Source organism: Xiphophorus couchianus, chromosome 1 (assembly GCF_001444195.1).
Source record: "Xiphophorus couchianus chromosome 1, X_couchianus-1.0, whole genome shotgun sequence".
Lineage (NCBI taxonomy): Eukaryota > Metazoa > Chordata > Actinopteri > Cyprinodontiformes > Poeciliidae > Xiphophorus > Xiphophorus couchianus.
The window spans coordinates 8,133,108-8,146,168 of NC_040228.1; the positions used below are offsets into that span (position 1 = coordinate 8,133,108).

The window sequence follows — 13,061 nt, forward strand, 5'->3', positions numbered from 1 at the left end:
CTATAAATTGAAAGTGGAGCAAGTGGAGTATTGAATGAAGGGATTTTAATCAGGCTAAAGTGTTTGTTAAATTGCTAAGGTTAAATATTTTCTACCTCTACATCAAAGCACATGCTATGGACTAACCTCCGAAATATGAACTAACCTCCTTATTTCGAAGGAATGTAATTTAAATTGACAAAGTCCTAGGCATATTGTGTTTGTAGGTGCCAATGAAGTGTTTTGTATGGAGGGTTTTGCGCCCTTGAAAGGTTAATTTTGCAGACTGAACTCTCTCTCACTCTTCCATCTGTCACAGCAAACTAATATTAAATCGTTCTGCTCTCCTCCAGGTCCACGCCATCCCGCTGCGCTCCTCCTGGGTGATGACGTGCGCTTATGCCCCTTCTGGGAACTACGTTGCCTGTGGTGGCCTGGACAACATCTGCTCCATCTACAACCTGAAGACCCGTGAAGGAAACGTGCGCGTCAGCCGTGAGCTGGCCGGACACACAGGTAGGCGGGACATTTGGATTACCTCGATTCTGGTTTGTCTATCGGTTTGTTGACTATTTTGGTGAGTCACTCAAATTTATCAAGAAAGTATATGTTAAAAAGAAACATTTTTGGCATCACGCTGGTATGTTTAAGTCATGATTCTTGTCATGTTGGTTTTCCAAATGATACAAAAACTCAGTCCACTCAAAGTCAGAGGTTCTAAAGCCTTCAAAAAATGAGGACATGGTGTCAAAAAGAAGCTTATCACTGATATTATTGAGCAAAATTATTATTTGTAAGTATTCAACAACTATTGAAACAATGTTTAACTCCATATTGCAGTTTTATATGTTTTGGGTTTTAATTAACTGATATTCTGCTTTCAAATTTTTGTTACGTGCATTATCTTGTCAATAACAAGTTGCTTGGTCTTGTTCCTCTAGATGCTGTGAATTAACATTAGGATAAAAACTTCATGATTTCATTTTGTCTAAACAAATCAGTGATTGCTGAATTTCCAGAAGCTTAACATTTGACAAGGCTGAATATATCAATCAGTAAAGAGTCAGATTTGTCTCACAGGACTTCATATTACTTGCAAGTTTCTTCCTTCTCATATAGTGAAGCTGTGAAATTTAAGGTTTGAAAGTTCCTATCCAGTCTTAAAAATTTTATTCATTTTCCAAGTATGGAACAAAGCTGAGCAGAGTAAATAAAATCATTTAATCCCCTAAGCTTCTTTCCCATTTCTACCGCCTGTAAAGTCAAAATCAAAGTGTTAGAAAAATCAGGGAAATTTTACTTTTTTCCGTTTGTCATTGGAGGCCTTTTATCTGCAATCTGCCTCATTAATCTTAAGTTTCAGTCCAGCTCATTGAGTTACTGACGGCACCAGGAAATGAAACCTCAAAACTCACAGCTTTCTTTGGACTTGACGATTTTAAACTATTGGTTCTTCAACAGGGTCTGATTTAGATTCCAAACAAAGCTCTGAGAAATATCTTTAAAACTTGCAAGCAAAAGTAAATGAAATATAACAAAATATGCCTTAAATTATCTGTATTTGTTATTGCAAAATAGAGTCTAATATAGGGTTAGTCAAAGTATTAATGTTAAAATATCCAGCACTGCCAAATCAGAAGCCAACTCCAGCATTGTATTGCTTCACGTTGAAGAAGCATCCAGATAAAACCCAATGTTTTGTACTTGAACATCGAGTCTTCAGAAGTAAAGAATCTGTTGGAATCTCATTGTGTTTTTTTTCCTTATTCTAAGCATTGTGATCACTGCGCCTAAAAGGTGTTGGTCCGATCTTTTTCATATGGGTTGGTGGTTAAACCTCGTATCATCACAGACTAATGAAAGTGTTGAGCACTTAAGCAAGGAGCATTCATCTGATCAGTGTCACATGACGCAGGAAGTGTGTCAGCACTTTAGTTCCAGTTCCTTCACTACAGGGAGGGGTGAATGTACTCTGCCAGCTAGTATTGGATGAATTATGGAAGCAAGTCATGAACCAGGAGATGCCCCAGAGTGTGTTTTGTTTTGTTTGTTTTGTGGAGAATTAGTCGATTCATCTCCCCTCCCTCCCACATGCAGCTCACATAGCCTCCCCTGTGGGTGTGATGACCATTTGAAGTCAGGTCCCTTCTTCTATACTAAGAAAAATAATATGCAGTCCTTATGACCTATAAGTTGAGAATACATATTACATTGGTTAATCTGCGGATGTGATTTTGTTCAGGTTACTTGTCCTGCTGTCGCTTCCTGGATGACAACCAGATTGTCACAAGCTCTGGAGACACCACCTGGTGAGTTGGGATATTGCAGCAATTATGTTACTGGACAAAATCAGTGTAAATGCAGACCTTAAATTATGTTTTGTCGCTATTTGAACATTGTAAATCACTTACTATTCCTTTAGTGTCAGTCTATGGTTGGGCGATAAATCAATCTTATCAATAAATCACCTTTTTGCTTTTGGAGATTTAATTATTTGGAAATTGTATTTTTTTTGTCACCAATGCACTCCTTGGGTTTTCATAGTTAAGTGATATCAGAAAACTACCATCTTTTTTGACACTGTTTTACAGCTTATATTTATTTTGACTTTGAATTCAAGTTAACTCACATAAAAATTATTTAATAAAAATATTTGTCATTTTTCATTTCTTTTTAATGTAAAAAAACAAAAAAAACAATCGCCATTGGTTTTAAAAAAAATCTATCATATGGTCCAACCTTACATCAGTCTATATGGTTTATATATATTTTTTGTTTGTTTGTATTTCTTTTTGCTTTGCCCTTTACCATACAAACAGATCCTGTTAGTATCATACAGATTTCAGTTTGGTCCAAATTCAAAATTCAGTTGTGTTCACACCTGGATCCAACTAGATATAGTTAAATTAGCTGCAAATTGTAATACAGTACAGTCAAATCACATTCAATGGCAATTGGTGAAGGCTGTCTTGAGATGATTATCTACAAGAGTACTATAAACATAAGCATCAGTTTTGGATTTCAGAAAATTCAGTCACTTCCCAAATATTGGGTTTGTTTTGGTAAAAACTAAAATTAGAAAACAACAGTTTATATTGCAATCATTGCTAATTTCTTATTTTGAAGAGAACTTGTTTTGAATTTATTTTCACGCATTTTTAAATTTTTTGTTATTTTTGCAGTGCTCTGTGGGACATTGAAACTGGTCAGCAGACCACTACGTTTGCTGGTCACACCGGTGATGTGATGAGCCTCTCGCTGTCGCCGGACAGCAGACTGTTTGTGTCAGGAGCCTGTGATGCCTCAGCCAAGCTCTGGGACATCAGAGAAGGAATGTGCCGGCAGACCTTCACTGGCCACGAGTCAGACATCAATGCCATCTGTGTACGAAAAACACACACAAACCTCACATATATAGATTTGACCAGGGTTACTTGTATGTCAGCGCCCTTTTATTTGGACTGAGCAGCTAGTTTGCTTGTCAGAGCGTGCAGTGATGATTCGATTGTCACACAACATGTGCGTCAATTCCTAAATGCCAGTAGGCTCTTATTTTGACAGGTTTTTTTTCTCATAGTTTATTGTTAGGGAATGTAGTTATTTTGACACTAGTAATATCTACTAGCAGGTACTTGTTTTGATCACATAAACTTATATTTTGTAAGTCGGCTGCCCTTAATAGGCTTCTGAACCAAATCAAACCTCTAAGGAAGTGTTGTGTAATTAAATTGTGTCCAATTTGAGCAAAAAAGATTCCTTTTGAATATCTATCCATCCATTGTCTATAACTGATGATGCGACTGTTTGCAAGAGACGAGATGGGTGCCTTAGAAGATGCCTGAGGAAAAACTAACACTCTTATTTTTGGATGAAAGATTTACTTCCTCTTTTAGCAAAGAAGTTGTAAACAGAAAATGATTTGAAGGCTATTATAGGCGACAGAAAATCTCATCTGTAAATTATGTTAAACATAAATTGCTGGATTAAAATGTTTCTCTTTGTTTAACTAACCATTTGAAAAGGATTTGCACCACACTGTGTTAGAATTTGCCTTTTTGTGGGATACGTTTTCATCTCCTGTTAAATGCAGTGTAAACAAGGAGGGGTGATAACGGCCCCAGAAAGCTACCCCGGTTCCTGGAAGAGGTTGCTGTTGTGAAAACATGCCTTCTCACCATCTCCATAACTTTCAGAAAACACTTGACTAGCAAGAAAAACTAATTTATGTTCACGTTTTTTAGTTTATGGGTGCAGAATTAAAAACGAGGAGACAAATTAAAGCAACATGTCCTGCTGGGCATTGGAGTAACCTGGGGGGAAAAAAGTCTCCTTTAAAAATAATTACATTAAGTTTATTCTGCATATTAGATTATTAAAATTAACTGTACTCCCTGAATGTCAACATAAGATTGTTTGCAGAGAAATTGTTGTGAAAAATATCTTATTTTATTTTATAAAGGGATACGAATACTTAGTTTCCTTTCCTTTTGCAGTTCTTCCCCAATGGCAATGCCTTTGCCACGGGCTCAGACGACGCTACCTGCCGGCTGTTTGACCTGCGTGCCGACCAGGAGCTGATGGTTTACTCACATGACAACATCATCTGCGGCATCACCTCCGTAGCATTCTCCAAGAGTGGCCGCTTGCTGCTGGCTGGCTACGACGACTTCAACTGCAACGTCTGGGACACTTTGAAGGGCGACCGCGCAGGTGAGCCATGTTGGAAAAAATGCTCTGAACTAAAACGATGCGCGGCGGCAGAACTCGACTTCCACCTCCTCTGGAAAGTCCTAAAAACACCTAGACTTAACTTTAGAACTCCAGATGTCATAAATGCACTGAGATATTCTGTAGTTGGTCTTGGAAAAATATGAAGTTGTTTTTAACCAGCTATTTTTATTACATTTTATGACTTTCAAAGCTTTTTTTTTTTTTGCTTTTTTTTACATTCTAGCCATTATTATTTTGGTTCTTGACTTGATGTCTAAGATGTGCATTAATTCAAAAGTAATTTCACTTACCGTTTGTTCAGATAACATGACATTTAGATTGAACTTGACCTATGGTTGTTCAACTATTACATTTTGTTTTGAGTTCAGTAGTAAATTTCAATAATCAAAAGTCCATCAGTGCTTTTTAGTGGTGTACAATCTATTCCTGATTTAACAGGTTCAAAAGTTAGATTTCAAATAAAGTTGAGCACTCGGTTAGGCCCAGTAACTCCATTACCACGCTCCAAAGACTGAAAGCTAATTTTAGCAGTGGGCCATTTGATCATTGGTGAAATTGGTCTCAAATACTGCTCCATTCAAGGAAGTTATAGGTTAATATCTTAGACTGAAATATTGTAAGACCGCCGAGAGAAACGCCTAAAAGTTTTAGTTTGAGTAGTGAAAAATGCAGAGAAATGCTGTTGAAATCTGGCAAATGTGAGCAGGAAATGTATGGATTAGTTAGTGAAGACGTTTCCATAAAGCTTTCCTCATCCCGCTCCGTGCAGCCGGTTTTAGAAAATGCCAGTGGTTTGTCATGATGGGAATACCTTAGCTTTCCACTGTTATATCTGGAAAGTCTCACAGCTCATTGTTCAGCCACTTGTCAGCAAGTCCAAACAAAGCTGTGAAGTGCTATTCAGAGAGAAAAATGGCTCGGCCAGCCTTTTATAGGCACTGACTGTCCCATTATTAAAACACAGCCAGTGTCAGACACCCCCGAGGGTGAGCTGCCCGGCTTCATGGCTGCAGTTTAAGATGACCAGGTGGAAATTGAAGGATTAATCATTTATTTAGCGTGTTAGAGGTACAGATTTGTGTAGGTGTTTAGCTGTTCTCCTTTTGAAATACAACAGATACTCCTAACATAATCACTGGTTGCTGCGTGACAGCTGCATACTTACGGGAAAAACTCGCATCATTTGTGTGTTTATCAGAAGGAAAGGGTTTTACCTCTGGGCAATATTGTAGTTAAGGCTGCTTGTGATGTCAGAATAAAAGTTTTTGGTACAGATAAAAAATGAGTCATAAAGCATTAGCATTTTTCTTTAGTAAAAGGTAGGTTTTTAAGAGTTTAGACTTGTTCCTTATCACATAAACATCACATTAACCTTCCAGAACTGAAACAGTTCAAGTGCAGTAAACTGTCTGGCCCCTTGTTATTGTTTTTTTAATCAAGTCTTATAGTTTATTTTTGTATTTTTTAAGGCTAAAAGTCCATCCTTATTTCATATTTAGGTTCTTCTCAGTTGTGTTGTAATAAGTGTCACACACTTGTTTGGTCCAGCATTCACAACACAATTATTTTTGTAAGCAGCCTTTATTCAAAGGAAGTCCTTCAATATGGCAAACCTTTTACACAACCTATGGAAATGAGTCTGAGCAGTCATTTACTGGATTCAGCTGAATTTCATGGAAACATATGGGAGTGTGTGCTGCCTGCCTGCCTGACTGCTAACTTGCCTACAGCAAACAAAATAGTTATTTTTAGTAGGAGAGGCCTGTTTTTCCCCAAACATATTAGTAATTCAAGAAATAAAATGTTTTTTATTTTATGTGGCATGATTTATACATTTTGGCTGTAAATGTTTTAAAGGAGTTAAATTGCAAATGTTCCTATTTCTGTCTTCATATACATTTTATTTTCAGTTGTAAGAACAAGAATAACCAGCTTGAGCGTTGAAATATGGATATTCGCTGCACTGAAAGATATCTTAAAAATATGTAGTTTTCTTCAAATCCAAGCATTTTTCTGTCTTCTAGTTGGGGAAGAAATATAAATAACTGACTTCATCTCTTAATTATTAATAATGCACTTGCACTTGTCTGCCTTCTTTGGTCTTATACTTGAATAATCAATTTCACTAATCGGCTGAAACGATTTATTTCTGCAATGCTATAATTTTTTTTGTTTCCTCATTTATGCCAATAATTTGTTGTTTGATTTAGAACAGGAAGTCGGAGTCGAGCAATGCAGCTGGTTTTACGTGGAGTCCTTAGATCAGATTTTGAGTGACAAAAAATCCAGTGTTTGGTTTTTAATGTCATTGTAACTGTATAGGATTAACAGTAGTAGTAGTATATGGGTTGGATGTTTTGAGTGCAATAAAGGTTTGCAGAACATGGGTAAAATGTTATTTATCATTAAAAATTATTTTGAACATACATTTTTTTTCAACCGATTTTATGCTGAATTACTGGATTCTGACCCCAAAATCAGAATCTGGGGCTGATTCTGCTCTCTGATTTCTAACCTTTATCCTTTTACATGCTTTCTAGATTCAGAAAGAGTGTTTTCCTCATGTTTTAGTAAAATCTTGTGTTTTCTCTGTCTGAAGGTGTCCTGGCCGGTCATGACAACCGGGTGAGCTGCTTGGGTGTGACCGACGACGGCATGGCAGTGGCAACAGGGTCCTGGGACAGCTTCCTCAAGATCTGGAACTAGAGTCTGCAGGTGAGTTTACTGCTTTATCCATGAATTTATTAAATGAAATCATATATAGAGTGCCAGTCAGAAGATCTGCATCTGAATTTCATCTTAGTTTTGGGCTTTTGATGATGCATTTGAATCTTTTTTTTGTTGTTTTTTTCAGGCGATGTGATTGATTTGTTTGAGATTATTGTCCCAGTTAAATCCAATTTTTAAAAATCTGGTTGTTCATTTGGGAATAATTAGGTGATGGTCCCAGTTGTTTCACCCTGTTTGTGCAGAGATAACAATGCAGGCCTTTGGCATGTTGCTACCACTACCAACAGGCTGAAGTTGTTGAAGTCGTAGATTTTCAAACCTCACTTTAACGCCAAATGCTTGAAACAAAAAACTAACTTACAACTAACTTTTCAGCACGATATCAGAGCTTGTTCTAAGTTAATGATTTCTTAGTACTTTTTTATCAATGTTGAGGAATTATTGACTTAAAATAAGCTAGTTAGTTTAGTGTTATTTATAGTGTACAAATTAGACTAAAGATAAGATTTTGTTTTTACAGTGTAGCAGTTTTGTGTGCATATTGCAATTCTTAATATTTAAGATTCACTATTGTTTGTTGGAAAAATGTTACAAAAGTATTTTAAACTCTAACTGTATACATTTCTGAAGGGTATTTGCTGCCCTCTGGATGTTGGGAGTGAAAGTGCAACCTGTTAGACAATCTTCCTATCTTGTGATTTTCATTTACGCTTTGTGAAAATTGATAATTATGCAAGCTTAATAATGAAATGTTTGTGCAATAACATTTTATTTTGATAATTTTAACTTCGTCCATGTGTGTAATAATGTCTGTACCCTGTTCTTTCTTGTCATTTTCTCCAGATGGCATCCGGACTCCAAAGCCGAGTGCAAGACCATTCCAACATCACAATGTTCATTTTTATTGCATATCCAATCTTTTTTGAAAAACAAAAAACAAAAACAAAAAAAAAAACAAGACAAAACACCATAATACTGACTCCAAACACCCCCCAAAACTATCAAGGGCAAAAATTCTCTCCTTCTCTCTCCTTCTCATTTAAAAGAGCACAATTGTCTGTCACTCATTCAGCTAAAGGAAAAAAAAAAGAAGAAAGAAAGAAAAACACTCAAAAAAAAAAGCTTGAGGAATTTAGTGATTTCAAAGTGGACTGCTGGGGAAAAATATCTCCCAACAAGTATGGTAGTAAATGAAAAATCCGGAAAACCCCGTCCACTGCTCCACCACACAGCAAACGTGTCCTGCATCCTCATTATGCACAGGTCTGAGTGAAGGTTATTACGTGACAGTGATCTAACTCTTCATAGCTTTTTTTTTTTTGACCATGTTTTATTTTTGTTCATTATTATACTTTTTTTTTTTTTTTGAAGAGAGGTAGATCAGCGAACTCAGTTTAATGTTTAAAACGAGGATCAAAGCGTTGTTTTATTTCCTAGTCTTTACACGTTTTTAGAGAATGTTGTTTATAGGCGGAGAAGCAAACCAACCTCCAGACGGCGCCATCGTTAAGTCCAGCTTTACCCCACTGGAGAACAAAAGTGAGAGTATTCAGCTTCAACAAGGAGTCCTCAAGCCACATCTCACCCTTCTGTATATTTAGCTCCATGATACTTTAATGTTTTTTTTCTCTCTTTCTTTTTTTCCAGTGTAGTCCACAGATCTTTGTTTGCACAAAAATTAAACGTTGCATATATAGGATAATGTCTAAAGAAAAAAAACGTTAACTAACCAAGCACATGCTGTTTATGATAATGAATGCTTGTTTTTAAAATGTAATAAAAAGGAAAAAAAATTACCAAAAAAACCAAAACATTTTAACCATTCTTACACCTTTCTGTCTGGCAACAGTGTAGAATAATTAAATGAAGATTAACCCATCAGATCATAATCCACCCTGCCCCCCCTTCTCTTTTTTTTAAAATTTTTTTTTACTTTTTCTTTCCTTTCTTTCCCCTCCTCTTTTAGTTTAGTTCTCCCTGGTTCGTGTTGCCCGTGGTCGGGACCGGTGATGTGATTCGGTTGTGTAGGGACGACCTCCACTTTTAGCCTGGTTGCAATCTGGACGTTTCTTTTTAACAGAGGTGCCCATTCCGTGCTTGGAAATGCAGTTACTACTCTGTGAATGACATGTTGTATAAATCAATGTTTGAAAATAATGATATTGAAACTTTTTAAGTTAAAAACAAGAAAAAAAAAAGATTTTGGTTGTCTGCCATGGGTGGGTTATCTCTTAGAATCGCATGCTGTAGAATTGCTTAAAAGGTGCATATGGAATTAAGTCCTTTTGATGTTTTTCTTTAAGAAAATAACCTGTTGAATATATCAATACAATGGTATTTATATTTTTCTTTCTATTTTTCTTTTTTTTTGTTTCGTTTTTTGCTACTCTGTGCATACATGATTCAACTGAAATGTTAAAGCTATGCACTTGAGAAGCAAGCCCTGCAACATAAACGGTTACTCGGTCCATTCTTGGGAGGGATTCCACAAATTTTAGAAGTACCATAAATGCTTAAAATGTACACAAACACACACACGCACACGCATTCATTCACCTTAACATGTACAGTCCAAACGGAACAAATAAATTTTTCATTCCTTCTGTAGCAAAACAAAATTCCATTTACAGAAACATTTTATAACTTTTTTTTTTTGTTTGTTTTGTTTTGACCTATAGAAAACGAGAGAAAAAAAAATCTTGCAGCATTTGAATGGCAGAACTTTCTGTTATTCCCTTCTCCTTGTAAACGATACGCTTTTTCTTTAGCAGTAGTAACTTTATTTTCCGATCTGTTTTTTTTTTTTTCTCTTTCTCTGCGACATTCTGTACAAAAAAAATGTGCTGTAATTGTGCGTTAGGCCTGGAGTTGGCAAAAAAATAAATAAAACAAATAAAAAATATTAAAAATTAATTAAATTCCTTTTTCCTTTTCTCTTCATCAAATAACTGTAGAGCTCTGCACCCCTTCCCCACTGCCCCTCCCTTTCACCTTTTGTATTTAATTTTAAAGTCAGTCAGTGTACAACCGAAAGCTGGATGCAAGATAGAAACTATATTAAAATGTACTGTTATTTAAGATGTAATAAAAAGCAGTTTGAGATGACCTATTGTGTTGAGTGTGATTCACTTAGAGCGATTCCCACTGAAGCTAGAATGTTGCAGACTGTTTGGTTTCCTTGTAATTATGTTTTAAGTCAAATAAAACTATTTCTTATCCACTGTTGAATCACCCTGGCTCATCTGTGCAGCTCTTCTTGTCTGAATGTCTTCTGGACATCGGCTCATTTCAGTACTCCTTTAACTTCATATCGCGATTATTTATTGGTTTCCAGGTATTTGACGTTGTAAAGACCATCAATTATTCAACTGCCAGGTCAGAGATGCTCCAGCAAGCGTATTTTTAATGTTTGTAGAGAATCATTTGGAGAGAAATGTACCTTTTTTTGCTGCCCCCTACTAGGCAAATTGATCAATTTATCTTACTGTGTGCAGCACTGCAATATTTTACATTTCATATTTTTTACTTTTATTTCATTTCGATGTTCTTGCTCTTGGTATGCGATAGAAATGATCAAACTTTTATGAAAAAGTAATAGTGATTGTCATTAAATCCTAGGGGAAATTAAATGTAATTCTTAATATCCAAGGTTCTTCATAGAGTTGATGCTGATCGCTATGGGCAAGGAAGGATCTTCTCTAGCAGTCTGTGATGCAGCGGTTCTGAAGAAGCCTCTGACTTCTATATATCAATCAAAATTTGGGTGTATATGGTTAGAAAATGCAATGTGCTAGAATTGTGTAATTTTTCCAAGAACACACAGACTGACCTAAATGGAGAAACATTTTAGGGAATTATGAAAATGTTTTTAGTCTAGGCCCAGGGTTCTGAAATCCAGGCCTCAGGTTCGGGTGTTGTACAGGTTTTAGATGCGACCCTGATTCAATACGCCTGAATCAAATGTCTGAATGGCTTCTTCAGTTGGCACCACAGATTTCTAGAGTCATGATAATGACCTAATTATTTACACTCAGGTGTGTTGAAACGGAGACTGACCTAAAAGTTGCAGGAAACGGAGCTGAAAACATCCTGGTCCACGCGCTACCAGTCGGTGGCGATAATGCACAAACGTTTGCCAACTGTAAAAAAAAAAAAAAAAAAAAAAGCGAAGAAGAGGAATTAGGGTTCTTCAACTCTCTCAGCCCCCTTTCACTCTTTATGACAGTCTTTCTATTTAAGAACAGCTGTTTTTATTGTATTTGCCGAATTATGACATTTCTGCAGTTGATTGTAATTGCTTCTGCAAACTTCATCATATAAACGTTCAGCTTACAGAATTCACACTGGATTTTCCCAGGAGATGTTTTATTATTATTCTAGTCTATAAAGAGCATTCTCTAAATTTGAGTGAATATAAAGAGTAAATTTCATCATTAGCACACAATATAGAATGCATAAATGAAGACACTTATGTTGCAGGTACACCTATACCTGCCCTGCCTCTCACCCAGTGACTGCTGGGGACAGGAACCAGCCCTGCTGCATGAATAAGCAGGTATAGAAAGGAAGTGGATGAATGGATCTTATGATGATATTTTGGATGATCTAAAGAGGTTGTTTTTTGCCCACATGCTACAGTCTTGATCATAATTCTTCTCTACAGATTCCCCCAACTTGGGTCAGGTTGGATCAGTAGCCAGTCACTCTCAGGTCCTCCAGGGATGGTTAGTTGAGTTTTAGTGCAGGTTCTGGCTGAGTCACTCAAGAACGATAAGAGACTGATATGGAAGCCACTCCTTTGTTATCTTGGCTGACGTATTATCCTCAAAGGTCAAGCAGCTGTTGATAAATGTACAAAGGTAATGTTGGACAACCTCAATAGTTTGTCCACTGATTAAAAATAGGAGGACATGGTGGGTACGTCACAGAGGGAACTTCAAGTTGTTCCAAACTTCTTCCATTTCCATAGAGTCCACAGTGTTTCTCAGGATGTTCAGTGCTGCCAAAAGTTGATGTATCCTTTCCCAGATTTGCACTTTGTCACAATCTAGTCTCTAAACATCTGCAGACAATTCCCCTTTGCTGCATTATTTGGGTTGTGTGTGTGTAGGTGCTTTTTCAAGTTCTATTCAATTACGTGAATTTACCTCAATCAGGAGGTACCTAGCTCACTTGAGAGTCATGGCAAAGACTGAATATTTAAATATATTCTTTTGATTCTTTTTTTTTTTTTTTTTTTACAAATTTGAATAAAATTCCACGGTTATGGAATATTGTGTGTGGAATTTTAGGGCTAATAATTAATGTCATCTAATTTGGATTAAGGCTGAGATTGAACCTAAGCGTGGCCAGATCAATTTAACCTAACTTTCTCTTTTTGTCAAATTTCATTGTTTTACCTCTGTTTATTTTATACATTTATATATTTTTATTTTTGTGAAGACCTGTTTGGCATCATTTGTTTATTAAACTTTATCAATTTAACCAGAAGTGGTTAGAGTAGCAAAAAAGAAAGAAAGAAAAGAAATGCACTCAAATTAGGGCAGCGCTGTTTCAATCTATTTTTACTGCAGTAAAAGCAAAAAGTAGTCGTCAGAGAAAGCAATGATAGAAATAATGCA

The 13,061-nt window shown here is 36.3% G+C and overlaps 1 protein-coding gene across 1 annotated transcript in view; it reads left to right on the top strand.

The window, feature by feature from the left end:
- Positions 1-10,661, top strand: part of gnb1a (guanine nucleotide binding protein (G protein), beta polypeptide 1a) — a 34,291-nt gene extending 23,630 nt beyond the window's left edge. The window contains exons 6-11 of the mRNA XM_028014239.1: positions 333-495; positions 2,222-2,288; positions 3,162-3,363; positions 4,473-4,689; positions 7,310-7,425; positions 8,284-10,661. Of these exons, the coding sequence (XP_027870040.1) occupies positions 333-495; positions 2,222-2,288; positions 3,162-3,363; positions 4,473-4,689; positions 7,310-7,416 (756 nt within the window). The 3' untranslated portion in view covers positions 7,417-7,425; positions 8,284-10,661. The remainder of the gene's footprint in view (positions 1-332; positions 496-2,221; positions 2,289-3,161; positions 3,364-4,472; positions 4,690-7,309; positions 7,426-8,283) is intronic.
- Positions 10,662-13,061: the final 2,400 nt, after the last annotated feature.